This window comes from Chelonoidis abingdonii, chromosome 4 (genome assembly GCF_003597395.2).
Source record: "Chelonoidis abingdonii isolate Lonesome George chromosome 4, CheloAbing_2.0, whole genome shotgun sequence".
NCBI lineage: Eukaryota > Metazoa > Chordata > Testudines > Testudinidae > Chelonoidis > Chelonoidis abingdonii.
Window position 1 is genome coordinate 125,066,594 of NC_133772.1, and position 23,807 is coordinate 125,090,400.

The 23,807-nt window shown below is 45.2% G+C and overlaps 1 protein-coding gene across 1 annotated transcript in view; it reads right to left on the bottom strand.

The window, feature by feature from the left end:
* The window catches only part of ASB2 (ankyrin repeat and SOCS box containing 2), a 45,204-nt gene that overhangs the window by 10,254 nt on the left and 11,143 nt on the right, over nucleotides 1–23,807 (bottom strand). The window contains exons 2-7 of the mRNA XM_032772588.2: nucleotides 21,232–21,496; nucleotides 19,403–19,495; nucleotides 16,872–17,038; nucleotides 13,063–13,218; nucleotides 10,354–10,599; nucleotides 5,662–5,833 (exon numbers count right to left, since the gene is read on the bottom strand). Coding sequence (XP_032628479.1) covers nucleotides 5,662–5,833; nucleotides 10,354–10,599; nucleotides 13,063–13,218; nucleotides 16,872–17,038; nucleotides 19,403–19,495; nucleotides 21,232–21,485 — 1,088 coding nt within the window. The 5' untranslated portion in view covers nucleotides 21,486–21,496. The remainder of the gene's footprint in view (nucleotides 1–5,661; nucleotides 5,834–10,353; nucleotides 10,600–13,062; nucleotides 13,219–16,871; nucleotides 17,039–19,402; nucleotides 19,496–21,231; nucleotides 21,497–23,807) is intronic.

Below are 23,807 nucleotides of genomic sequence, written 5' to 3' on the forward strand. Positions count from 1 at the left end.
GAGGCCTCAGGAAATCTGGGCAAGCCACTTAATCTCTGTGCCTCAGTACTGCGCTCTGTAAAATGAGGATAATTAATACTTTCCTCCCACCTCACAGGATCCTAGAGTCTGAGCGCAAGTCTGAGCCCAGACTTCTACACAGCAATGAAATAGCCCCACAGCCTGATCCCTGAGAGCCCGAGTTGGCTAGCATGGGCCAGCTATGGGTGTCTAGTTGCTGTGTACACATACCTCATGAGTCTAAATTCATGGTAGTCTATGCGGCATTTGATTACTAATAGTGATGAGCACCATAGAAGAGCAAATCAAAAGCAGACTGGGCTTTTTATTAATGTATTCACTCTTCAGACTTGATTTATGTTTTCTATGAACCACATTCTTCAACCTATGGGTTGTTGGATGCAGCAAGTATTCCCTCGCGTGTTCGCTATTCCTAACTCCTTACCTGGGTGATCACCTCAATCACATGACACAGTTTCTGTTCTCTGAACTAGACAACCGAACCGTTATAAATTACTGTTGTCCAACAGATTTAGTTTGTTTGTGAAATGAATTTTGGGATTAAATTAATCTCCTCATGGGCCTCAAATTTACCTTCCACAAATACACGAATGTTTGTAAAGAGTGAATGAAAAGACATTGAATATGAAGCAAAATTCTCCTTAGAAGGGGGTCTAAAGGTGCAAATAATTTTTCACCTAGCTCTAGCAGTCCCCATGCTGCATTTTAGCTATCTGGAATTTTGCAGCAGTGGGGGGCAGAACTTAGATTATCCTGTACCCAAAGCAAAAGCATAAGCCTGTGCCACTTGAGCTAATGAAAAATCTCTGTTAAGTGATAGCAGCACCTGATCTTTGACACACAGATAAGCAGTGTTGATTCCAGCTCAAAGCGGGTACTGCTACATGCTAGCTAGTTCATCATAATGTTTCTGTAAAGTGTGCAAGCTTATTCAGAGATATGGAAGAGTAACACGCACTATATCAGGTGGCATTAAACTTTAGTTCATTTAATCATTTCTCTCATATTCCAACTGAGATAGTTAGGGATGTAAACATTGATTTGGATAAAAACAAGTGATAGTAAATAATAGTCATACTATGGGTAGGATAATTAATAATACCTAGCACTAGAGAAGTGCCTGAGCTAAAGCCGTACATCAGAACACCCCAGGTTTTGTGTGGTTCAGAATCTGAACCTGATTCAAATTTCCTATCTGGCCCCCTTCTTTAATAAATCAAGCCAAAATTCTTGACCTCTACACATCTAGCTCTAAAGAGATCTAAAACACTGGTTAAAGCTTTTTATTTGAAAAACACTTTTTTAATTGAAAAACTGCTTTTTTCTGTCAAAATGGTCACGTTCATGGGAAATGTCTGTTTGTGAGGCCAAAGAAAAAGATGTGAGGGTCTGCTGAAAACTCCCCATATGAAAAATTTTAGCAACAAAACCAGAAAAAATTCAGCAAATCAAGTGAAAGTTTTCAGTAAAACTTATTTTTTTTTGCCTGACTGGCCAAAATTTTTCTGGTCTCAATAACCAAGTGCCAACATTTTAAAGAACAAACAACTTTTGGGTTTGGGGCTTTTGACAAAAAACTGAAAATTTTCAGTAGAACAATGTATAGTGACATTTTTTGCAGGGAAATAAAAATTTCCTGACTAGCCCCCAAAATTTGAATGTGTTGTGAGAGAATCTAGATCTGAATCTTGTTGCCTGGATCCATCCCTGCTCAGCAATTATACACAGGTGGTGAATAAGTACTAATTAGTATCTAACCCAATCCTTTACTCAGCTCTTGTGCCTCCTAAGCCATCACAACTAACAAATAAACAATAAACGTTTAAATGCACTTATGGCCTATTTAAACCCATTTAGAGCCCAATCCTGCAAGACATTTGGGTGCCTTCTACAAGGTATTGGCCAATCTTTAGCTTTACTGCAATGGCAGCTGCTCAGCATATCCCATGATCAGGATATTTACAGGATAAATCCAATTAAATAGTAATTATTATGACTTCTAAAGTATCTGATGATGCCATGTGCTTAGCTGCTCCTAAGTGGTCTAAGCCCCCTCTATTTGGACTAAAATGAGAGTTGCAGACATGCAGAACCTTATATGCCTATTTGCATGTTGGACTATAATGTCTCCCATGGCAAGTTTATAGCCACACCATTATTCATATACCTGAAGAAATTTTGTCTTTATTTAAGGAAAAGATCCAAAGCCTACGGAGGAAATTTCCATCCAGAGCCTTTCTCAAAGTGGAGAGACTGACCTCATGTAACAAAGATGCTCTCCAGAATCCAGGCAATTTGGGTGCTGCTTGGATGGCTACCATCCGTCTCCAACAAATGCTTCATAATAGCCATAAAAGCAAAAAAAGCACATGCAGCGCTACAGTGACACCATGCCAAGTGCCAGCATTAGTCATCCCATGATTTACTGGGTTTTATGAAGATTTAAGGGTTGCTTTTGTTCTTTTGCTCAAGAAGTCAATGTGCTCAACCCAGCTCTCTGTATCTGATTGAAAGGATGCAGCAGCGTTTAGAGAGGGGCCTGAAGAACCCCGGACTCCGAGGGTGTTTGAAATCCATGCTTGGCTCTGGATCTGAATTTTGCAAATGTCCCCTCTCTTGCTAAAGTGTCAGACCCAAAGCCCAGATCCAAAGCTTCCTGCATTTATTTTAGGATTGGGGATGGGGAACACTAAAATCGGTATCAGGAACCTAATTTTGCAGCTGAAGCCCCTCTCTCTTTCTGACCCCCAAGGGCTCTGTTCAACATGACTGTGCCTCCACAGCTGCAGACTCTACTTCCTATTCAAACGTGGGGGGGTTTTCCCAGTGAGAGACAGCCAAGCAAGCCAATTACTGCTTTACATGACAACCCAAGGCCACCTCCTGCACAGAGCCACCTGAGTGCCATACCCATACTGGAAGTGATGCTGGATTGCCCATGGTCCCTACCACCTGACCCTTTCTGCCACCTGCTACCAGGGGTGCTGGAACTAGGGATGCGGGGAGTGTAGCGCCCCCTGGCTTGAAATGGTTTCCATCATATACAGGGGTTTTGGTTTTGTTCAGCTCCCCGCCGTACAAATTGTTCCAATGCTACTGCTGGTTGCATTGCCTCCCAGCTGCTATAGATAATAGGATGCTAATAAAAATGTACCTAGCGACTGACTGCCATCTTTAATAAGTCAAAATAAATCATGAACAAATTCTGCCCTTCACCACCATCACCACTCCTGAGCACTGGGAAGAAAGGGGTTAAGTGACATCTTGCTATGATCACAATACTGATGATACACAATTATGAATTCCATGCCAACAAAATTCATTTCACATTAATATTGACAAGGCATCATTTAACATAAACAAACACCAAGCAGTAAGAGTTGAATGTTGAGCCCTGGGACCACATTCTTGGCTTTTTGATGTTATGAAGCCTCCGTGTTCTGGCAGCAAGTCTGAGTGTGGAATTCCTGGAGAATTACGTACTAAATCCGCAGGAATATAAAGAGAGGTCACCATGAAGGGTGTTGTTATACCGAATACCAAAGGAATGAGGAACGACTGGCCACTTGGGGTAAAGCTTTGTCATCTGGATAAATATTTGATACTGGCTGCTAAAGAAAGGATACTTTTGTTTCACTTCAGTTCACAGCAGTTATAAACCAAAAAATGTGCTCAACCTTTTAGGTGTGAAAGAACTAAGACTTCTGACTTAATTCTGAACTCATTTGCACTGATGGGAATCAGAAATGATTGGTGAGAGATTTGGATCAGGGCCCTTATTTTGAAAGTGGGGGTTGGACTCAAGCTGGAGAGCTTTGGAGCTGAAGCTAAACTTGTCCAGGTTTTGAGGGTGTTCAGACTGAGAGGTCTGTTTCAGGTTTAGTATAGGTGTTCAGATTCAGAGCCACTTTTCCAAAGCTTAGGGAAGGAGGACTGGAACTGGGTTTCTGCCTCTGACCCTTTTCTATTTTAAAATATGTTTGTTTTTAATAAAATCTCTTTTTAACTTACACACTGGAGAGAATTCCAAGTCATGCCAGCATAAGGCTATAATAGCTACTCCTACCTATATTATAGCAATATATACCACAGTTACATAAATTCACTCTGGGATGCCTCCTAGCACATACAGCCTCCACAAAGGTACAGTTACAGAAAATAACAATCCTTACATACATCACAGTAATATTGGGAAGTTTAGTTAATGTCTGCAAGGTGTATGGAGATCTTTGGATAAAAGACATGGTGTTGTCAAAAAGGTTTGATTCTTCGTGCATTATGAAATGGGAAAAATCCATACACAGAGTTTGCAGCTGTATTTTGTTTATAATTCTACTATTTATTTGGGGATTTTGATGAAAAAATGAATAAGTCCATAGAATTTAAGGCCAGAAGGGATAATTAGGATTACCTAGTCTGATCTCCTGCATAACTGCATAGATTTCACCAAGTGATTTCTACAACAAGACCACATTTTTTAGAATAATAGCCTACCTTGATTTAAAGACTTCAAGTGCATTGGTTTTTGACATTATTTGACTAGCTCTAGTCATTACATGGTTTAATGTGCACATCAGCAAGAAGAAACCATCATAAAATATTGTTGGGCCACACGCATCCATCACATCCTATGGTAAATTGTTCCAATAGTTAATTACTCTCATTACTCTCATTATTAAAAATGTGTTTTTCTAGCTTCAGCTTTCAACCATTGGAACTTGTTATGCCTTTGTCTGTTAAATTAAAGAGCCATCTATCAGAAATCTTTTACTTACTTAGAAACAGTGGCGGCTCCAGGCACCAGCGCTCCAAATGAGGGCGACAGTCAGGCAGCCTTCGACGGCCTTCCTGCAGGAGGTCCCCTGGTCCGGCGGATTCGGCGGCAATTCGGTGGGGGTATGCCGAAGCCACAGGACCAGTGGATCTCCTGCAGGCATGCCACCAAATCCGCAGGGCCAGGGACCTCCCACAGGCACACCGCTGAAGGCAGCCTTCCTGCCATGCTTGGGGTGGCAAAAAAGCTAGAGCTGCCCCTACTTAGAGAAGGTGATCATGTCAATTCTTAACCTTCTCTTGTGTAAACAAAATGGATTGAGCTTATTTAGACTGTTACTATAATTTAAAGCATGTTCTGCAGACCTCAAATCATTCTTGTAGCTCTTTTCTGAACTCTCGAATTTCTGAACATCCTTTTCAAAGTGTGGACGCAGAATTGGACACACTATTCCAGCAGTGGTCTCTGTAATGCTATAGAGATTCATTTATCCACTCCTCGCCTGTCAGTCTCTGAATTATTTTTCTCTATAAATGGTGATAAAATCTGAACACACTGAAGACTTGGGCAACATGTTCTCCTTCTGGAGGCCCACCACTAATAAGTAATATCTCCTGAGGTAGCAGGAGCCATTCTGGGTGTGGAAGTGAAGGCCATATGACTAGCTCATACCATCTCAGCAAACACACCCTTGAGTTTAGTATTTGAAACCCAAACTCTGTGAATATAGGGCCATTTGACTTTACTTGAGATATGCTGGTGTACACTATGTGAGGATCTGGGCCATTAACTTAACAAAAAATCTGAATTCCTTTCTACAGGGGGAAACGATACAATAAAGTGATTAAAACACACCAAAAACTTACTCATAATTGCCTTTTTTGGATGCTATATGAAGAGGTAATAAACCATCCTTATTGGTTTTATTAGCATCTGCACCTTGGGACAAGAGAAACTCCACCACCTTTTCATGTCCATTTTTACAGGCTTCATAAAGAGCAGAGGCACTATCACTGGCTTGGGTGTTGATATCAGCACCTAGGAGCACAAAAAAAAAAATCGAAGAGCTAAATGGCTAGAATCAGGTGTAACATATTTTGGATCAACAGCCCAAGTCTCCATGACTTGCCTACGGTTTCAACTATAAAACTGCCACTAACACCATTTGCTGGGGTGGGGTGAAAGTGAGGGCAAGGCAATAAAAGAGCAGCTTATGTCTTCTTAACTGTGTTTTTGCTATGAGGTAAATGTTTTCCCCAGCGCTGAGGGACTGAGTGTAACAGGGTATTCCTTGGGGCCAGCCAGTCCACCGAGGACAAACCATTGCATAAAAGTGGTGATATACTACATAGCAAGAGAGGTTAAACAGTAGCACTCATAAGATAATACCCACAAAGGGTGTCTACAGTTAGATTCCGGTCACAAGCAGGGCCGGCCTACAGTTTTCACCGCCCCAAGCAGTGCGCCGAATTGCTGCTGCAGGTGGCAGAGACAGTACATGTGCCCTTAGGGCAGCACGCACATTTCCGTGGCTGTGGCAATTTGGCGGCAGCTTCTATGTTTAGCTGAAGCTGCCGTGGACAGCTAAACATAGAAGCTGCCGCCGAATTCCCGCCACCGTGGAAATGTGTGTGCCGCCCTAAAGGCATACAGACTGCCCCCGCTGTCTGCCGCAGCAATTCGGTGCACTGCTTGGGGGCAAAACAACAAGGACTGCTGCCCCTTACAGATTGCCGCCCCAAGCACCAGCTTGGAATGCTGGTGCCTGGAGCCGGCCCTGGTCACAAGCCTAGTCTCATCCACCTCATCTTCTTTACCATGTTTAAATATAATTGAGGAAAAATCATGTTATAACATGGTCTTTTCTTGCCTGCGTGGGAAGAGAAAGTCCCATGTTTTATAACCCGGTGTTGAAGAACCATGTTTTAATCCTTGTGCATATACCCAGGCTAAAAGATCATTCTGTAACATGGTAGGGTTTTTGCATTTTATTCTATTTTTTGCATTATTTGAGTAGCTCTAGTTATTACATGGTGCACACCAGCAAAAATAAACCATGATAAAATATTGTTGGGCCACAACCATATTGAAATGTAGTTATTTTTGTGGCAGAATTTTAGGCCCTGAAAATCTGTGTTAATTTCCAAACCTGGGCTTCCATTGTAATACACGGTGCCACTCTGCCTTCAGGCTGCCTGATCTATGGATATCCTAAATGAATTACAATCCATTGGTTTTCTGCTTCCCAAACTCTGATAAGAAAAAAAACAACAACCCTACAGTCTATCAGTCTTTTGTTTGGGCATGAACACTCCCTGCCAAAGAGAACATTTCCCCCCCTAGCTGAAACATCTGTGTTTTGTTTGGCAATTTAAAGATATTGTAGCTCGAAACACCAGGAGAATTTCAATGACAAAACACAAAACAGGGCTACTTTCTTAATGAGAAATAAATGAAATCATTCTTTTTTATTTATGGCAAACATTGTTTATTGTAAAAATACAATTATATTATTACTGAGGTTCTCAGCAGGTCTTTTATGGCTTAAAAATATTGGGCAGTTTTATTGGATTTTCCTCAAAATTGCACTTTAAGGGCATACTAACATGTAATTGAGTTGAACCACAAATCATATTCAAATCAGTGTTTAAATCACGATGGAGTAACTGGTTAGTTTTCAATGTCACATAAAGCTGACTTGTGAAAAATGTGAACTGGAAAGCCAGCAATATTTTTTTGGTCTCTTTCAGCCATAACTGCAGGCTATATTTTTACAATCACAAATGTTTCTTTGGAGATTTTTCTTATCTTCATTGCAGTTTAGTTCTTATTTCATCAATATATTTCTATGTGTTGGGCCTGATTCTCATGTACTCATTTACTTATTCTCAGGAGGCTGTGTAAAGGAGACAGTAGGAGTAAATTATATTTGCATCCTCTTTTAAGGTGCTTTTACAGGACAAAAGTGGTGTAAGTGGCCTTAGTGTAAATAAGAATCAGGCCCACTATATCTATCTATACCAACATATCACATATTGTCTGATTCCCAGCTGATGTAAATCAGTGCAACTCCATTAACTTAAACGCTGCCTTACCAATTTATGCCAGCTGAGAATCTGGCTCATTATTATTTGATAAACTACATAAAATTCGTTGTTTGCACTGGAAATTAATGACAGGCTTAAACATGGTCTCCCTTTATTTGTTGGGGCCAAACTATCACTTCTTTGTAAGGGGTGGTGAAGCCAAAGGGTTCTTTTACAGGTATCATGAAGTGCCAGGAATCTGCTCTGATGCATGTGTAAGAGAGATTTTAAGGTTATGAACCCACCTGAGAAGAAGTGAGCACAAAGACTCATGGGACCACAGGAGAGAGCTGAATTCTAAAAGGCCTTTCTGGGGGCGGGGGGGAAGTAATATGAGATGTGACTTCTTGACTCATTATGAGAATCAAAATATTCTTATTCTTCCTCTGACTAAGAAATATATTCTTCCTGGGCCGTATCCTGCTTGCCTTACTCACAACAATAGACATGGTAACTTCCAAGGGACTAACTCCTTACATGAGTAATGAGAGCAGGATTTGGCCTTATCCAAGGACTCTAAAATCCTCCCCCACTCCCTAACACTAATAAACTTATTTAGTGCTTTTCCACCACAAAGTGATTTGCAAACACCTCCCTATGAGGTGGGTATGGTGAGTATGGTATCTCCTTCTGTAAAATGGGGATAATGAGGTAACCAGCTCCAATGCAGGTGCACAAGTGTGAAAGGTACGCAAAGTCTTCTCCTCTCTGTTCCCCTTGCTAAAGGGTTGGACAAAAATAACATAAATTTCGAAGACTGATCCTTACCCTCTGGAGCACAAGCCATTTGAAAAGGGATAGGGAGGGAAGAAACCAAGCTAAGGTCCCTCCTACCACCTCGTCAGCCAACAGAGCTGGCTGTCCGAGAAAGGGAATGTACACTGCCCCTTCCTACAGATGGCCAGTGCTGCACTTTCTCTGCACGATGCGGAGCTCTTGGAGGCTTTGTGCCCGTCATTGCTCCCACTGGAGACCCTGTGGCTCTAGAACTCCTACTCAAGAGCTATGGCTAAAAGATACAAGAATAAATGGACACAAATCTGACATCAGGCATCAGAACATTCAAAAACAAGTAGGAGAACACTTCAATCTCTCTGTAAAAGCAGCAAAGAATCCTGTGGCACCTTATAGACTAACAGACGTTTTGGAGCGTGAGCTTCGTCAGATGCACGTAGTGGAAATTTCCAGGGGCAGGTATATATATGCACGCAAGCTAGAGATAATGAGGTTAGTTCAATCAGGGAGGATGAGGCCCTGTTCTAGCAGTTGAGGTGTGAAAACCAATCTCTCTAGTCACTCAGTAACTGACCTAAGAGTGGCAATTCTTCAAGAAAAAGCTTCAAAAACAGACTCCAACTTGAAACTGCAGAACTAATTTGCAAACTGGACACCATCAGATTAGGTCTGAATAAAGACTGGAAGTGGTTGGGTCGTTACAAAGCCTAAGCCTAATTTCCCTAATACTAATTTCCCGCTACTGTTACTCACACCTTCTTGTCAACTGTCTGAAATGGGCTACTTGCATTACCATTTCAAAACTTATTTTTCCTCCCTTGGTATCCTGCTGTTAATTGAATTGTCTTGTTAGACTGACCTCACACTTGGTAACATAACTCCCATCCTTACATGTATTTATACCTGCGCCTGTATTTTCCACTTCATGCATCTGATGAAATGGGTTATAGCCCATGAAAGCTTATGCCCAAATGAATTTGTTAGTCTCTAAGGTGCCACAAGGACTCCTGGTTTTTGCTAATAGATCCTTAGTGAACTACCCTATGCCACAAGAGGGAGTCCCTCGACCATGGAAAAAAATTGTTTCTGGAATATCTTCCCTGTTACCTTCTGAGAGACAAGGTGGATGAGGTAATATCTATTTATTTTACTTCAGAAGTTGGTCCAATAAAAGATATTACCTCACCCACCCTGTCTCTGCAATATCCTGACATGGCTACAGCAGCACTACATACTGTGAACCTTCAACATTATGGGAAACAGGACAAAGTGATACAATATTTGAGGAGAACTAGCTTTGCCCAAGTCATGTCTTATTGAAAATTCATGAGCAGACCATGCTTGGCTAACATTTAACTCTGACCTTATTCTTATCTTTCCCTGACTGTGACTTATTCTTCTGTCACTGGATTTTTAGGATACACATGTACAGTGACAGTCATGAAAACTTTTGTGTTACCATTGCCGCAAAAGTCAGGGCACCAAATTACTTCTAAATCGAGTGACCATTGATACTGAAGAAGCACAATCATTGTGCACCTGTATTCTAACCCCTTCTCACCCATGTGGACTGTTCTTGCTAGAAGCTTTCAGGGAGCAAGAGGTGTTCACCACCTCTGAAAAGTAGGCCTCGTCCTCAGTTGCATATGGAAAAACTGAGCCAACCAAAATTAGTGGATACTTTTGAATATTTAGGCCATAATATATAAAGCAAATGAACAGCACCACTGTACTCACCACACTTGGCAAGGTATCGCAAAGCTTCTAACTGCCCACCCTCGGCAGCCACAAATAAAGAGGTGATCCCATAGGTGTTCTTGCTTTCAACCTTGGCTCCCCCTTTGATCAGGATATCAATTATTTCTATGTCATTCCGAGAGACAGCCTCATGGAGAGCAGTCCATCCCCTGTTGCACCGGTGGTTTGTATCAGCATTGTACTGCACCAGCATCCTTACAGCTTCGACGTTTTTGCGTTCACAGGCTGTTTTAACAAAAGGCAGGTCATTTAGGCCAAACGTTTCAAGATGCCACTAACTCTGGGTGCCACAGTTCTGGGTGCCCATTACAACACGCTAGAACTTGAGGTACCTAGAATCACAGGCACAGGCGCTGGCTTCTTCTTTGCCCCGGGAGTACTCCATCCCAGTCCTCCCCAGACCCCGCTCACACGCCACCCCTTCCCTCAAGCCCCCATCCCCAACCTTCTTCTTCCTGCCCCCACTCCACTCCCACCCTGCTTCTTCCTGCCCCCAATCCACCCCTGCTCTGCTCCTTCCCACTCTGTTCCACCCCCTCCCTGGAGCGCGTCTCATTCCCGCTCTTCCCCCTCCCTCCCAGCTCCTCCTGCATGCCATGGAACAGCTGATCCTTGGTGGGCAGAGGCCCTGGGAGGAAGGGGGAGTTGATTGGTGAGGCTGCTGGCAGTCAGGTGGCACCAGGGGAGGGGGGAGATGGCTGCTGGTAGGTTTTAAGCCCCCACTCATTTTTTTCCATGGGTGTTCCAGACCTGAAGCACTCATGGAGTCGGTGTCTATGATTTGCAAGCTCTGGCCATAATGTATTGTATATTGCATGTTGATATGGGCTAGGACAGTACAATGGCAATTTCTTTGTAAGTCAAAGTATAATTCTTCATGATGCCATCATTTCTCCTGTGGGTTGATTCTTTCCTTAATGAGCAGGTACAGTTCCCGCTATCATTAATGCATGTCATTCACATGCATTGAGAGTGAACTGTCTGACCTGACATTACAGTAATTATCTATCCATGGCAGCTTTGCAAAATTCAGCTCACCCACATTCCGAAAGGTAAGTAATTTTTTCATCTTTATCATGGTACAGGGTGAGTGTAACAGGGTATGCTGGCCCTTCAAGGAAAGAGGAAGTGGGGAGGGGAAGGATCCAGGCTACCCCATTCCAAGTAGTTTCAACTGTATAAAAACCCTGGGAAGAGCAGGGACAGATGTGGGCAGAGAGGAAGAGGTCCTGGAGTAAGATATGAGAAGATATGACTGTCTCTTTAAGGCACCAGGAGCCTTGTAATGAAGGGTGGGCAATGCTCCTTTCTCTCCCAGTCAAGCCTCCAACCAGTTCAAATAAAATCCTGGGAGAAGGCAGAGGGAAAGATTGTTCTGCTAGTAATCCTTCAACTCTCACTCCCAGAAGGAGCAGGAGTGACCTGGGTTCTCCTTGCCAGGCCTTGGAAGAGAAGTGAGAAATGTTTCCGACCAGGAGAAGCACTGGAAAGAAATCTGTTGGTTATCAAAGTTTGAGTTTAAGATCATTTTGACTTTGAAAGACTTTGGCAAATATGCCCAGTGGAGCTGGTGCCAGGAAATTTAAAGGAACCCACCAAGAAATAGGTAATACACTGCCTGGGTAATACACTGGCACCTGTGGGCAAGCAGATTTTGTGTTGAGGCCAGGGCCAGCATTATTAGGGGGCGGCATTTTGCCGGAGGGGGCGGCAGGCGGCTCCGGTGGACCTGCCGCAGTCGTGTCTGTAGAGGGTCCATTGGTCTGCGACTCCAGTGGAGCTGCCGCAGGCATGCCTGTGGACAGTCCGCTGGTCCCGCATAGCTCCGGTGGACCTCCCACACTCACGGCTGCGGCAGTTCCACTGGAGCTACAGACCAATGGACTTTCCGCAGAAATGGCTGCGGCAGCTCCACCAGAGCCGCGGGAGCGGCACGCAGGGCGGCGAAATGGCCATGCGCCTAGGGCACGAGAAACCCTAGCGCCGGTCCTGGTTGAGGCTAGTAAATTTTCATAATGGTTGTCCAAGGCTGGGTGTGCTCCCATATGCTGTGTTTTGGCCCATCTTTTATATTTATTGAAAAGTGAAGCAGTCCCTTAAATCTGGTAGCCTCTTTTGGGCCAGAGTTTCAAAATCCAGTGTCAAGTTGGGTGCCCATAAATCCAGGCACTCAAAGAGAGTGGCCACTGTGTAAAATCTGGGCCTATACATTTAAGACTAGGCTAGCCAGAGCACCAGAAAGAGTACCATGGCCATTAGATAGAGCACTACAAAAAGTACCATGGGGAACCATCCATTGACAGGGAGATGGACCTGATGACCTAAGAGAACTTCTCCTTCTCCAAACTCTGATTCCATGGATTTTGTGTGGTTTTGCTGAATAAAGTGTTCTCAACACAAAGCAACAATGTAGCATACCCAGGATACCTTATAGCATTTTTTCATATTAGAATACATCTGTTGTAGTAAATACTGTACATTTGTGCCTTTGCCTACACTATAAGTGAATGACTGGCATCTCGGTTATTTTTGCTCTGATATCTAGTAGGTGCTTTGAATTTTGCATTGAAAAAGACACATACATACTCATATAGAAACAACGTGGGCTTGATCTTCGGAGGTGCTGAGTACCTGCCACTTCAGTTGAAATCTAGGGGGCTCAGCACCTCTGAAAATCAGGCCATTTACCTTTATAGAGTGGAGTCTCTCTGGACTTGTTTGTAATATCAGGTTCAGCCCCAGCTTGCAGCAAAGAAAGTAGACAGTCCAGGTTTCCCCTGCTTGTTGCTATGTACAGCGCTGTCTCTTCCTGAAGCGTACGCTGATCCGTGGTTCCAGGGTATGCTAATGAGATGTCATTGTTCCATAGTTAGTAAGGCATATAGCACGTGTTGTCTAACTCTGAGACTGAACGCTGTTACTAATCATTTTGGGGCAGGGATGAGCTAAGTATACTTGATCCTGTCTCAGTGTGGTGAGGATGGACTAGGTGACTTGAGGTCCCTTCCAGCCCTACATTCCTATGGTGATTTCAAACATGGAACACCAAATGCTAGGAAATTACCCAAGAGATGGCTTTGCCATGCCATCCAGATCAGATTCCAAGATTCTCTGCAAAACCACCAAAACTCTCTGATAAGAAACATTTTTAAAAAGTGGAAAATAAAATCACTTGATGTTACATATCAGTCCAGATATTAACATTGCAGTAAATACAGCATCAGAAATCAGTGCTGCAGTAAAAATTGCATCAGTGAGCTTGCTGACACATTGAAAAGCTTTCATCTATACAGCTGGCTAGTGCCGTCCCTCTCTATTCTGGGTCCCTATGCAGCCTCCCAGTGGGGGGGGGGGGGGGGTTTGGGGGGGGGGGGGGGGGGGCNGGAGGGGGTTCTCAGCGGGAGGGGGCAGGCCCGGGTTGGGAGGGGGCTCTCAGCAGGAGGGGGCAGGCCCGGGGCAGGGGGGTTGCGGGCCCCAGGCCTCCATGGGGGGGCAGGCCCCAGGCCTCTGCAGGGGGGCTGGGCTGACTTGGGGGGCAGGGGGAAACCACTCCCCAGCACACACTGGTGGTGCGGCTGGGGCAGGGTTGCTGCATTTCCCACTGCCGGTGAGTGCAGGCCCGGCCCTGTGGCCGAGCTCAAGGGAGTGGGGGCAGGTCTTGGGCAGAGCAGGGGTGGGAAGAGGCGGGGCTGGGGCAGGGAAGGAGCAGGAAGACACGGTGCAAGAAGAGCCAGAGCAGGGGCTGGAGCAGCATGCAGCCTGGTGCCCTATGCAAGTGCGTGCTTTGCATATGGGTAAGGACGGCCCTGCAGCTAGCCTGCATTTAGATAGTCATAGCAATACATGCTGGCTAACATTCTGCCTTAGAGGTGATGCATTTTTCCGATTATCAGTAAGAGGCACCTTATCTCACCGATGGAGAAATTAACCAACATGTTAGCGATGGATCTGAAGCAGAACACAACAACCAAGCCCCTCAAAGTGTATATCAGGTAGAGATGAGGATTCAAAGTTCAGGACTTGGGGCTGGGCCTGCCTGTATGTGGGATATAGTGTAACACCAAATCCAAACACGCCTGCGCTTTGGGAGGAAGTTTGGGTATGGAGCCAAATCTGGATGTAAACATCATGACTCAGGCCCATCTCTAGCCCATCATCTCTGGCGGGGTAATCCAGGATGGAAAATTTAACATGTCACTGCATAGAGTGTCTGCAATCCAGCTCCTCTCACTGCGGGGCTCATAACCAATCAGCACAAGCCACAAAGGTGACTGGCACTGGTTAAGAGTAAGATGTGACCAACGTGTTCCCTGAGAACAGGGTGACTCAGTGCAGCCCTTGGGCATACTCTGCTGGTGAGGCTCCTGTGAAGTCCCAGCCACAATGCAAAGCTGCCATGCCCCACTGGAAAGCCTGGGGAAGGGTGATGATAATGTCTTCAGCAGAAGGGGAGGTAGAGGATGGGAGTCTGCATGAGGATCAGAAAGGTGCAGCCTGTATCTGCCAGTGCTGGCAGTGCCTTTTATTGGATGACGTAGAAATAAACTAGAGGGGTTGGAGCATAAGCCAGTGCACCCCATCGCAGTGCTCCTGCTGATCATGGGTATGCAGCATGCCATTTACTTTGACATCTTGGAGCACAGTGTTTGGATCCATGTGTTGTGATGCCCAAAATCTGTGCACTGCATTTTCTTTTTGGAGGCACTTTAACTCTTCAAAATATTTCAGGGTCCCATCCCTTCCCCTCAAATAAACAAAGTCAAAGTAGGTTGAGAACATCCTGCAGGTTGACTATAAAATAGGTAACAGAATAATAGGTTGGACAGAAAATTAGGTTAAAATGTTAGAAATGTAGGTTGACTATAGCTACTGTAAAAGCAGCAGAGTCCTGTGGCACCGTACAGACTAACAGATGTTTTGGAGCATGAACTTTCATGGGTGAATACCCACTTCATTGGATGCATCCGATGAAGTGGGTATTCAACCGTGAAAGCTCATGCTCCAAAATGTCTGTTAGTCTATAAGGTGCCACAGGACTCTTTGCTGCTTTTACAGATCCAGACTAACACGGCTACCCCTCTGATACTTATAGCTACTGGTGATTCACAAAGCAGTTGAGCAACTGCTTTCTAATGAAAACTTGAAACTAAAAGTAAACCAGTAGCCCACTATTAACTATTAGCAAACAGAGGCTAGGCCAGATCTTCGGCTGGAGTATATTGGTGTAGCTTCTCTGACTTCTCTGGAGTTACATTGATTTACCCCAACTGAGGTGTAAATGGGAGCTGCAGGAAGCAGCATGGGCCACAGGGACATGCTGGCTGCCACCAGGGCCGCCCGAGGAGGTGGGGGGGGGAGCAAGTGGGGCAATTTGCCTCAGGCCTCAGGCCCCGCAGGGGCCCCGCGAGCCGCTCTGGGTTTTCGGTGGCACTTCAGCGGCAGGTCCTTCAGTGCAGTGGAAGACTTGGAGTGAGTGAAGGACCCGCTGCTGAAGTACTACCGAAGCCTCGGAGTGCCACCTGGTGAATAAAAGTGCCACAAGCAGCTGCGGGGGAAAAAGAGCTGCGATCGGCATCACTTAGACTGCTCTACTGCCACCGCTTCATTCTTTGGTGGCAATTCGGCAGCAGGTCCTTCCCTCCAAGAGGGACCCGCCGCTGAATTGCTATCGAAGACCTGGCCCTGCCCCAGGCCCCCTGAATCCTTTGGGTGGCCCTGGCTGCCACTTCCCACAGCTCCCATTGTCCAGGAATGGTGAACAACGGTCACTGGAAGCTGTGGGTAGCTGTGCCTGCGGACGGTCAATGTAAACAAACTGTCTCGCGGCCTGCCAGTGGATTACCCTGACGGGCTGCATGTGGTCCCATGGGCCGCAGGTTGCCCACCACGGATCTAGATCATTATTTTATACCCTAAGAAACCTGGTAATATGCGGCAAGCCAACATCAGCCCAGAATAGCACGGATATCTCTCAGGATTTAAGATCTTAACTGTTATTTGTTGCATACAGACTGCAAGCTGCTTATTCAAATAGAGCGAAATTCATACACATGCACAAGTCTTGAGTAAAGGGTCTTTTTGTGAGGAACTGAACAAAGGTTGGTATGATGTATTGAAAATGCTGTTAAAATTGTAGCTTGCCACTTTAAATTTCAGATTTTTTCCTGATCCTGCTTGCAGTCTACAGGGCTCTGTAGGAAAGTGTGTGATCTGGGCCTACCAGCACTCAATCTGCAGCCAGTTAGCCTACAGTAAGGTGGAGTGAGCTGTGCCTCTCTATTTCAGGGAGCAGCCTGCTGTGTCCCCCTCTGGTTTTAGGTTCTTGTGTATTATCTAAGAAATAAAGTAGTGTTACAGTGCAACCTTTTAGCAAGAGTATTTATCTGTCTCTGTGTGTATGCCATGAACAGAACATGGGGGTGGTTATATTTTCTTCTTTTTGGCAGATATTTTTAATTTCTCTTCCATTTGTAATCAGTTGTTTTTATTTTACTAACCTCTTTGCAACACTTTCAGGCAGCCTGCTTGGCCATAGTAGGCAGCTTCGTGCAGTGGTAGCCATCCATCCTTGTTAGGTTCAGAAAGGTTCTTCCCTGATTTCATCATATTGAGCAGGGCACTTTCATCTCCTTCCTTGATTGCTTCCACTACAGGATCCAGCTCTCTTCAAAACAATGTTGAAAATCAATTACATTTTGCAGCATTACACTAAAGCTTTTTACAGCATCAACCAAGAAGGACTGTGAAAGCCTAGGGCCCCACTCATGCAAACTAAAATGGCAAGATTTTGGTGGCTTGAGTGCACTGGCTGCAATGGACATTAGCTCTGTAGTACTATGTGATTCTACTCACATATACTGCTTTCCTCTAAAAGGTAACTTGGGATGGTCAAACCTGTCCAGAAACCTCTTTCCAATGCTTCTCTTCAAACTCACACCTAACCTGCACCAAACTTTTCTGAGGTTTGAACAAGTTTGTTTAATTGTGTAAAAGAAATGAGCCCAGAAGTAGAAATGCTGAAATACCATGAGAGATTGTTCTTGTAGTATTTCTGGAAAGCAGAAAGTGCTGGGAACCTCACAAGAGAGTCTATTTTGGGAATATAGCTGGTCCAGTTTCTCAGAAGTCAGTGATGTAATTCAGATCAACACCTAAACCTTTGTGTAATGATCTGAACTCACCTCCATTGAATTAAGGAGTGGAAGAGAAAAGCTGTCCACCCCAATGAAATTCCAAACAGAACACAGTGAGGACTAGGTATTAAAAAATGCTCAGCTTTCACTTAGGCACCAAAATATATGGCCAGATTTTCAGAATGTTGGATGTTGAGTTCCTTTGAAAATCTGTCTGTAGGAATCACAATGAGAGCTGCTGAATGCTGAACAGTTGTGAAAAACTGGTCCTTTTGAAAGGATTTATATGGTATCTGAGCTCTTGAAAATCTACTCCTTAGCTCTTTAGAAAATCCCTAAAGACACCTTCCCGAAACCCCTCACCCAGGTAAGTAGTCTTCATTCCCATGAGTAGTTCTTTGAATAATAACTACTGGTGTGAGTAATGGGTTTGCTGGACTAGGCCCTACATGCTCTAGCCAAGCAGACTCCGCTGCAGCACAGAAAGTTTAACGAGTGTCACACTGGAGCCCTTGTGTGACTGGCCTGCAGCACAGCTGGTCAGTATAAAAAAATAACCCCTCTGCTGCTTGGATTCTGTCAGAAACACGACAACTTCTGCAGCGGGAGCAGGGAGGAAGCGGGCAGTTTTTTTAAAATAATCTGAATCTTGTGAACTGCTCAGAATTGCTACTGCATCTCTAAGGCAGGTAGCAGGCAGCTGAATTCCCACTGCAAGAGCGATTCAGGATGGGGTCTATTCTGAGTAGTGCAGAGCAGGTGGGCAGGAGCACAGATGGTGCAGGAAGCATCTTCTCTTCCCAGCACTCCATTCAGGCCCCCGGCAGAATGATGCTACTAGCTCTCTCTGAGTGTATGGGGGTTTGTAAGGGCTTGGCCAGCTAAACTGGAGGTGTGACCAAGGCTCCCACATATACACATACCCAGTCACATTCCTGCTAGCATCCACAAGCAGGTGGGCAGGGTAATTTAAGTTGCCCCTTTCTGCAGTGAATGCTCAGTGCACTCTCCTTGACACATCCTCGCAGGCATTGTGCCTGGGACATGCAGCCACCATGCAGCTGTTCTTCCTCCTCCCAGCACTTTCACAGGAGTATGGGCACAATTTGGTCCCCTCCCCCTGTTTCATCTTCCCTGTCTGATCTCTCTAGCTAACCTATCCAGCAGTTTCCCCCAACAGTAGCTGTACTCAGCCAAGCACATTTACACTCTTTCAAAAGGAAGAAGTCCAGCTGCAATGGCAGCTTCCCCCTTGGGGTAAGAGCCACAGCCTGCGAAGAGGAACATCACGGCCCGTCTTGAGAGCATGGGAAAGGACATGTACCCCTGCACCTAGGAGCCCTGTTCAGTGACCAGATGAGACTCACGCTGTCTGAAGACATTGACCAAGCGCACTGACAAGGATCAGGCTTCTTCACTCAGATTTGATGCCCCTTGACGTGTTTATGTTCTTGTTTCCCAGGCTCGACCTCTGAACTTCATACAGATGCAGTTAAAAATAACACCCGCCTGATTCAGTTGTGATTGCAACATGGAAGCCAGCGTGTGTAAATAAACCAGAACACACACATCCCCTTTCCTCTCTCCCTTGCCATCTCAGCGCTGTCTAGGGACCCACAGAAACCTGCACACATGCAGCAGAGTGCGGGGGTCTGTAGGGCTGAGTAGCCCAGGAGTGACTGAGTGTATGTAGGAGGTTCGGGGGCAGGCAGGGGAGGGCAGGCAGGGTGGAGGAGGGAGGAAATGAATAAGATTCCCTCAGGCAGTTCTATGCATTCCTCCCAACACACATAAGGCCACAACCCCCGCCACCCAAAAGCCTCCAGCTGGCTAGTGAGGGCAGACAGACAACAAGGCTAATTTGGAGCAAGACACAGCGAAATGGAGACACTTACACAGGCTGGGGGGTGATGAACAGGCTGCCGTCGTACCTTCGTCTGACCCCCCAAGATGACCCGGGAGCTTGGCCTCCGGATTGGGCTGCCAACCTGGCGTAGCGATGACACGAATGAAATAAAGAGAAATACTCTGAATAGGAGAAGCAGGTCATTTTCGGGCCCCTTACTAAAGGCAGGAGCCGAAAGAGACACACAGAGAGAAGGAGCCTGCCGCTGAATGAGAGCAGATGGCCACGGCTTGCTCTGTGCAGAACTCAGCTGCTCTCTCAGCTCTGGATTATTTTTGGCCCACTGAGGAAGTGTCAGGGGATTTGAATGACCATATAAGACAACACTGAGGTTAAACTCCCCACACTATACAGGAGGAAGATACAGAGTCAGACAACATTCTTCACCTCAGTGAAAGGAGGATCTGAGAGCACAGGCAGATGAGGAAGCCTGGTGAGGCGTTGAAATAGGGTCATTAGCACTGTGCATTCAGGAACTGGCCTCATGCTGGACCTTACCCTACTAAGGTCCTAAGCCAGCTAAAAACCTGGGGCCACAAACCTTCCTGTAGGCTTCCATACCTGCCTAGTAATAGGGTGGGCAGGCTGTGCCCTTACAGAGTACAGGAGCTCTAAACTGCTGAGCTCAAGCAGAGGTGGGAGAGCACCAATCAGTATGCAAGGTAGCAGATGCTATCATGTGCTAAATTCAGCAGGTGGCAAGGGACCCTTCAGAGTACAGGGCCAAAGCTGACAGATCTGCCCTTAACCTGACCCATATCAGATCCCCACTTCCGACCCTATGCTAACCAGCATGACCAGGCCCCACAACAGATTGCATATCAGGCGCCATACAGAAGTCCCTCCACCAGATCTTGTAATACTACAATAATCACAGTGGGTACAATCCTGGCCCCTTTGAAATCAATGGAAATGTTGCCAGGATTTCACTCTGTGTATATATATCTATGACATCCATCACTTTGTTTGGGGGCCTGTAATAAGTGTGTCATCGTAAGATTACAATTAGAGCTGTTAAAAATACACAAAATATATAAACATTGTTGTTCTTTTGCAAGGTGTGAAATACACCTTTTATTTTTTGATTATTTGAATTTTTGTAGAATTTTTTTAGTGAACTTTTCCATCTTCTTTGAGAATTTTTCATTTTTAAAAATGAAAATAAAAAATGTTTGTTTTTTAAAATGGCAGGTTCCTATAACCCAGTGGGCTGCTTAGGCGTCGGTAATGAGCGTGACATTGTGTGGGAAGAGGGGTCCACCTAGATATGGAGTTACTTTGGTGCACCTGGATGTACATGAGCTCAGAACTTGTGCCTAAGTAAGCAAAAGCAATATGTTTGTGACACCTCAGTCATGTTTATAGCCATGTGTTTTATATACATAGTTTGGTTCTTTTGTGTGGGGGGCAAAAATCAGAACCTTTCCACATTTTTTCATAAAAATCCTGCAAGCCTCACCTGACCAGAACTAACTCAGGAAAGCCCTCTGTTCCCTGCAGAGCAATGAGGCTGCCATCTGAGTGAGGACCCTTTAGGTAAGAAAACGTTGCAGGACTGGTCCAGTGTTTTGTACAGATACACAACTTTTAGCAGACATTCGGGCCCAAGTTCTAATCTAATTGACAATAGCGTCATGCCAGAGTAACGCCGCTGACTCCAGTGGAGCTATCCCAGTGGCAATGAGATCAGAAGCTGACCACGGTAAATTAATTACAAGCTGATCTGTTAAATGAGTTTTCGTGCTGTTTTGTAAAACTGTCTAGAAAGCCATTTTTCAATGGGGCTTTGTGAACACCCCACCTCACTCACTCACTCACCTGTGCCAAGCATTAATCTGGTGTGGTGGATTATGAGAGCAAGGACGTGTCAACGTAGGTGGCTCTCCTGGGGCTGTCATGACTGACTTCTGATGACTCTGGGCAGCTGACTGACCTGAGGGATCCTCTGTCAGGCTCTGTTCTATGGCCAGTTGAATAAGCTCATCTTCACTCATGCTACTGTACAGACTGTACTCCTCATGACCTATTGTTTTTCTTTGGGTGTTTGTTGTGGCCGTAATCTTTGTAGCCATCTTCTGCTTGCCTAGTACCAGGAGATAAGAAGAAACTGTAAAAATCAAAATCTTGAAAATGTGAAGTGATGTTCAACCATCTCGTGTCCAGGGTCAGATCTGTACCTTGACTTATACTGACCAGGAGTCCTTAGCATATTTTCAGTCGAGGAGAAAACACATTTTAGCGAATCCACTGGAGGCAACATTTAAACGTAATGGGCCTGATTTCTTTTTTTCTCTTTTAGCCCTCTTATAATAATTGCACCTTGTGGACCCAGCTAATTTATCTCTTGCTAAATGGGAGAAGTTCCAAGTGAGTAAAGCAGACTTTCTTCTGCTTCCTTCAGGTTAAGGTACTTCTGGGCAATAAGATGTACTGGAAATCCCCCCAAGGGATTAAGAGCACAATGGCAGTTTAAAAATGAATCAGAGACAACATTAACACGTCCCCCTCTGTGTTACTGTCCTACTTGTCTTTGCTTATTGAAGATGGAAGTTGCTGGGCCAGATCCCCATATGGTGTGAAGCAAGATACCTGTTGATTTCAATGGAGTTAATCCCGTTTACACTGGCTGAGGATCTGGCCTACCATGCCCTTTTCACCCTTTATGCTATTAGGTTACTTTCTGTAGTGCACTCAGCTTGAACAGCAAAAAGAGACTAGTCAGTTTCACTTCTGTGCATCTGCTCCCTCTCCTGACAGGAGCACTTCTGCAGGCCCATGTTCTGGTTGGTCACTCACCCAGGCCTGTGCTAAATCCCTGGCTTTTCAGGGTCGTGCAGGCACAAGGGCTGATTCTCTGCTTCTCCCCCTCCCCCCACCTTGTGCACTCATTTACACATGTGCAAAGAGGGTGTAAAATGCTACCCAGTCGGAACGGCAGTGATTGATGCCTGCTTTGCATTCACTCTGCAGGTACGGTATATAAGACTACACAAGGCACCGACTGGTGGAGAATTGGGTTCAAAGAGCCCAAGTTCATTTCACATATCCATTTGGATGGGAGCATGGTGTACAGTGTGTCTACTGCCCTGTCTCCTTCCTCTCTCAAATGTGCACCAAGCCCCAACATTAAAACCAGCCATGTGTCTCCCATAGGATTTGGAGGAGGGGGAAGAAAGGAGCATACAGCAGGGACAGCATTCCTCCTTCTGGCACTAGCAGAGGAGTGAATATGACTCCTAGATAATCACCTCTTTGGGAGAACTAAGGAGAGGTTGCATTTAAAGAAAGAAAAAATCTGAGGGGCTTGCAGCAGCTGCCTTGTTGGTTAATCCTTTAAAAGCAGGTTGCTACCCTCCCAAGATGCTTAAAAGCAGTTTATAGGGAGTGGAAGAGACCCAGGGAGGCAGCTCCTTTGAGGAAGTAATGCACAAGGCGGAAAAGCAAACAGCCGGTTAATGCTGCTACTCCAGTGGAAATAACTTTGCTACCAATGGAGTTTCTAATAGGGAAACAAGAGCCAGGTGCAACTGTGCCAAAAGGGAGTTTCTGACAGTGGAAAGCCGGTGAGTCCCTATTCCTTGGACTGAGTCTCATTGGTGCAGATCTCCATCAACTCTGCAGGATCCATGAGGGCTTCTCATTAGGGTTGTTATGTGTCAGTTGTTCAGCCCAACCGTTGTGTCCCTTTTTAGGCGCTCTCCTTGCTGTCTGATTGCAACTGACATTTGCCAAGTATTTTGTACGCCGCCATAAGCTAAATAACAGGCTAGCTAACAATTGCTGTGAGGAGTCACATTTGAAAAGCAGGGTCTAACAGAAGAGAACAGCTTGGGTTCTTGGGAGGGATGTCAGGCACTGACAGATCTGTAGCATTTGTACTGCACTAAGCACACTGGAAAATGCCCCCCTTCTCGCCCCAGAGTCTCTCTCTCACGCACACTCTGTAGGGAGCCATACAACCTTTTAAAAAAACAACGAGGAGTCCGGTGGCACCTTAAAGACTAACAAATTTGTTAGTCTTTAAGGTGCCACCAGACTCCTCATTGGTTTTGTGGATACAGACTAACACGGCTTCGCCTCTGACATATAACCTTTTGTTGCTCTAGATCACCATTCATTCCCAGTCACTCTAGGTTTCTGTGCCAATATACTAGGACAAGAACTCTGCTCTGCTAGCCCCCTGTGTAACTGTGCACTCTCCATTTCGCAATCTGGATCATTAGACTGCAGCTAGTGGAACATAACCCACTGGTAGGAGTTATGGCAAGTTATCATAAGCCTCTTCCCAAATCTGGACCTTAGCGTCCAAAAATCTGGGTGCCTAGCATGAACCCCTCTAAGCTCAATTTACCAGCTTAGATCTGATCTCGCTGCCACCATCCAAAATTTCCAGG